The 5,233-nt window shown below is 38.2% G+C and overlaps 1 protein-coding gene across 1 annotated transcript; it reads left to right on the top strand.

Annotated features, from left to right (window-relative positions):
• Positions 1-527: 527 nt before the first annotated feature.
• LOC118241079 (leukocyte elastase inhibitor-like) lies at positions 528-4,588 on the top strand. The gene is made up of 7 exons (XM_035524790.1): positions 528-636; positions 1,578-1,753; positions 2,431-2,568; positions 2,874-2,991; positions 3,113-3,255; positions 3,507-3,674; positions 4,096-4,588. The coding sequence occupies exons 2-7, from the start codon at positions 1,586-1,588 to the stop codon at positions 4,501-4,503; spliced, it is 1,143 nt and encodes a 380-aa protein (XP_035380683.1). The 5' UTR covers positions 528-636; positions 1,578-1,585; the 3' UTR covers positions 4,504-4,588.
• The last annotated feature ends 645 nt before the right edge of the window (positions 4,589-5,233 follow it).

Genomic DNA, 5,233 nt, shown 5'->3' with positions numbered 1-5,233 from the left:
TGCAGCATTACTATTCTGATTATGGATTTGTATTCGGCTATTCAAAGCAATTCATGATGGTTTGCTGTTTAGATGTGAAATATACACCTGGCTCACTTAATTGCACAACATTTTATGATAGTTTGACTGAGATACGCCTAAACGCGCACAGGATTTGATTAGGAAAACCTGACTCAACTGGTTAATCAAGTTGTAACCCGCGTCGTACTATCAGTTATTCTAGCTCTTTATCGTTTAAATGAAGCCGGTTAGCTTCGCCCTCACCCCTCTTAAATCCGCGCTAAGCAGCAGTCAGAGAGAAAAAAATGTAGCGTGCAGACCTACTTAAAAGTCACCAATGGTTTTTATTTTAAACTTTCGCTTAGTCATCTTACATGAGGAGGATTTTAGTTAAAACGCCCCGTAAGTAAATTCATATTTTTTAAAAAAATGACGACGTATGTTAGCTGACTTTAACCTCCACAACGTTGGTTGGCTATTCAGTTAGTCACGCGGAGTTTATTGGTTCAGAAGTGAACCCCTTTACCACTCTGACATGAAGTGACGCGCTTTGGCTTTAAAGCGGCCGTTCATATTCACTGTCCACCACCCACCAGGAAGAGCGGAAGCCGATCGCAGTGCGAACGTCGTTTATAGGTATGATTCGGTTATGCATTTTCTTTAGATCAATGTTTTAGTATAAAACATGTTTTTTAATAAAGTTGATTTACACTGTACCATTGGTAAACGATGTGCGTACACTACATTTTCCTCGAAACGTAGAGCTGTATTTTTGTTATATTTTATCTGTATTTTTATGTATGAAAGGTGTTGTTTGATTTTGAACATTTTGCTTTATTCGTGAGATCACAGCTGCTAGTAGCTTAAGTGAAAGCTTAGAAACAACGTTTAAAAAGTAATAAAAAGGTGATTTTTCAAATGTGATATCCGATGCCCTGTTACTTAACAGTTATGAAAAAAAATTATGCGGCCTTCCAGTCAGAAGAACCTGTGGAAAATACACTGAATTATAACTTAGCCTGCCTTTAAACTGTAAATAAATGTTTAACGCTGTTTATGCGAGTACTTATGAATACAGCATAGTGATATGCATTTATCCACATACCCAAAACATCCAAGTATTACCTGCCCAGTTTTCAAAACACATCCTTCATAAAAGAAGCTACTGGAACCATAGCAAAGCTGTGCAGAAAAAAAAAACAAAAAAACCCAATTGTCTTGTTTATGATCAACAACATAGAAACGAACAAAAAAAATCAAGTTCTGAGAACATATAAATTAACAAAAACATAGACAAGTGCACAGCTAGAGAGTAGGTGTACCAAATTATCATTATTTAAGTCATAGGCCTACGTGTACACAGGAGTTGTGGGCAAATGTTTTTTGCATCTTGCACTGAAGTTGCTGTCCTTGCAGTCACCTCGTGATGTATGAACTGTTGTTTGGATCATGCAAAAGTTAAGTTTCATTGTTATAGAATCACAGTAAACAGATTTTGATCTAGTATCTAGGTACTGCATACAGACGTCACATCATCTAATTAATCATTTTTGTTTATTAAATTTATAATTGATCAGTATCAACCATGGACAATCTGAGTCACGCTAACAACACCTTCGCTCTGGACTTGTACCACGCTTTGAATAAGGACAAACCTAGTGGAAACATCTTCTTCTCACCGCTGAGTATCAGCGCAGCACTTAGTATGGTCTACCTAGGTGCACGAGGGAACACTGCTGAAGAAATGGCTAAGGTAATAGATGTTGCACTAGGATAATGTTAATCTCAGAAACATGCAGACCATGGTTTAGACAGCTCAATAGGAAGCATGTAGATCCATATCTAAATTCTTTGTCATATTTATAACATAACAATGAACTTTAGACTTAAGCAATGTTAACATTGTCAGGGCAAGCCCAGGGATCTTGACAGAGGGCCGCACCTATCGATACACTGTGTGAACTATGTGTGTGCTGTTAGACACATTTTCTTGAAAGATGTTAAACATGTAAGAAAACCAGCCTTAAAATAGCATTCTTTGTCAATGCCTTGTAAACATTCCAATGAATTTGTGACTGCTCAAAGGTGATGTAAGCAATTATTTTAAGAAGAACAGCTAAACTGTTTTTATATAATGATGGCTATCACTAAAACAAATGCCCCACTTCTGTGACTACTCTTGGTTCTGTAATCAGTAACTAAAACAGGTTTTTTCCTTGTCAAATATTTTGCACATATAGCATGTTGAAGGGTGGGTTAAACATGTTTTTTGTGGTGGATGGCTTTGGTAAAACGTTGGCTGAAGGAAGTGGGATTGAAGGGAAGTCCAATGGCAGTTGACAAGATGGTTAAAATTGCTTACACCAGTTTTATGTTTGAAGCTAATGTGTATAAACGGAGGAATGTTTATGATTCTGTTGCTGTTTGCAGGTCATGTCCTTCAGTTCTGTCCCTGATGTTCACACCCATTTCAAAGCTCTCAACTCTTCCATCAACAGTCCTAAAGCCTCCTACATCCTCAGGCTGGCCAACAGACTCTTTGGAGAGAAAACCTTTAGTTTCTTACATGTAAGCCTGTTGCATGCCTTTTTTCATTTAAATTTGCTTTCTTCCACAAATCATGATCAGAATCTATGATTATTCTTTAAATGAATGTCATATATCCCGAAGGCTTATTGGTGTAATAGCAATTGCTATGGGTTTCAGGTTATATATTGCATATTTATGTAGTTAGAACTTAAATAAAGTGCTCAGATGTGTACTCCTATATATCTGCAGAATGTATAAAAGTGCAGATATTTTTACTCATGTGGTGTAATGTTCTTTAGGCATGTGAAATGTGTGTCCTCAGTGTGTGGTGTAATTTGTTGCAGGACTTTTTGGACTCCACTCAGAAGTTCTATCAAGCTGAGCTGCAGGCAGTTGACTTCATTGGATCATCAGAGGAGTCACGGCAGCTCATCAACCACTGGGTAGAAGAGCAGACTGAGAGTAATTGCAGAACCCTTTTAGCCATATACATCACTTCTCAAAAAATAAGAAGCACGCCATACAAAAGGCATGTGCACCAGACCTTACTTGGGTCAAATTTTGCCCTTGTCTTGTTTCGCAGGTAAAATCAAAGATCTTCTGAAGCCAGGGATGGTCACTGGAATGACACGTCTTGCCCTTGTGAATGCTATCTACTTTAAAGGCAATTGGTTGCAAAGATTTAATGCTCAAGACACCACAGAAATGCCCTTTCAGATAAATAAGGTGGGGCTTACATAAAACAGACACCTAATAGCACCAGTATTACAGCTGCATAGACAAAGCTAAAGTTTCCAGAGTCATCTTAAATAATGGAGAGCAATCAGAAGATTTACTGAATATAATTAATGTTTGTTACATAAGTGCAAATAATTTATGTAATCTAAAAAAAAAACAAAAAAACAATCACTATCTCTCCTAATTGGAATTATACACCAGCTGTCTTTATTACACTAATCTGTGTCTGGGATATGTAGAATGAGAAGAGACCTGTAGAGATGATGTATCAGAAAAAGAAGTTCCCCTTCAACTACATCCCTGAGTACCGCCTGCGGGTTCTGGAGTTGCCGTATGTGCAGGAGGAACTGAGCATGCTGGTGCTTCTCCCTGAGGAGGCTGGGGATGGTTCTGACCCACTGCAGAAGGTCTGCACAAACTACTTCAGTAATTTACTATCCCAATTTCATCATAAAAGTAGTCATTTACAAGTAGCTCTCACTGGGTAATATCCTATGATTTTGGTTCATAAGATCAGCATGCAAGACCTCTGTAATTCTCAATAAATTGTATACTGCTGGTTGTTAGTAATCAGGTTACAAACAGCGAAGCACTTCTAGGGATGTGGGTGGGGCATGTGATCTGCCCAACAGACTGAAGTGTAATACTGACAATTTGTACTCTCTTTGGTAGCTTATCTGTACACAGCCATCCTCTGTGTCCTCTTCCAAGATCCTGTCAACACTTGTTTCAGTGCCTTAAATGCATAAAACATTTTTCTAATACTAGAATTGTACCATTATAATGTCAGTAGTTCTTGACTGTAACCATATTTATGTTTCTTAACAGCTGGAGAGTGAACTGACAGTGGATAAGCTGCTCGAATGGACCAATCCAGCCAACATGGACGCAGGGACAGACATTAATGTCCACCTCCCAAAATTCAAGCTGGAGGAGGAAAGTTCTCTGAAGAACACGTTAACTAAGATGGGCATGGTCTCTTTGTTCCAGTGCAATTCTGCAGATCTGACAGGCATGAGCAGCACTGCGGGTCTTTTTCTGTCTGCAGTGGCCCACAAAGCCTTTGTGGAGGTGAATGAGGAAGGCACAGAGGCAGCTGCAGCCACAGCAGGCATTGTGAGTTTCTGCATGTTCAGAGAGGAGAACTTCAAGGCAGACCACCCCTTTCTGTTCTTCATCAGACACAACACCACCAAGAGCATTCTCTTTTTTGGCAAGTTCACGGGCCCAGCCTAGTGATATGGTGTATAACCTTTTGTTATTATTCAATGAATGCTTGTTTAAAGTATTTGTATTAATAAAAATTCACTCTTTCACTTTATGTTCATTCTTGTTTTGAAGAATGCCTTTTATATTGGTATCAAAAAGCTGTAACAATTGTAACAATTACAAAATATTGCTTTTCATACAGGAAATGAGATCTGAACAGTGACTGTTTTCCAAATGGACACATACAAGTGTAAATAATATGTATAAAGAGATGTAAAAATTGAAGAGTAGTATGCAAAGTTTCAGAGAAATTGGATGTTTCAGAGAGAGGGCTTTTTATCTGCTGTGCAAACAGGTTTCACTTCCTTAAGCTTCATTCACTTTATTTGCTGTTATTTCCCTGCTGGGGGTGTATGCTCATTTGTAAAGGGGAGGAGCAGAGACAGTAGTGATGCTGGATGTGATGTGAAATGAACCTAACTGATGCTGCAGATATAGAGAAAACCCAATTTTATTACACTAGCTGCTATGTGCCGCAGTATACATACAAATACAAAACTTCATAAAGACATTAAACATAAAGACCAGACTTGCAGACAACAGGACTACTACGGTATACATAACCCAGACCAAATACTATTCAAAGTGGTAATACAAAAGAAATGATGTAGTATAACACTTGGGAAAGGAACTGTAGACAGCACCAAAGAAAAGATCAGAAAAGAAAGAAAGCTTCATCCTATTCTGGAATTTTAAA

This window comes from Electrophorus electricus, chromosome 3 (genome assembly GCF_013358815.1).
Source record: "Electrophorus electricus isolate fEleEle1 chromosome 3, fEleEle1.pri, whole genome shotgun sequence".
NCBI lineage: Eukaryota > Metazoa > Chordata > Actinopteri > Gymnotiformes > Gymnotidae > Electrophorus > Electrophorus electricus.
The sequence above is the reverse complement of the archived record's forward strand: the minus strand, read 5'-3'. Positions and strand labels throughout refer to the sequence as shown.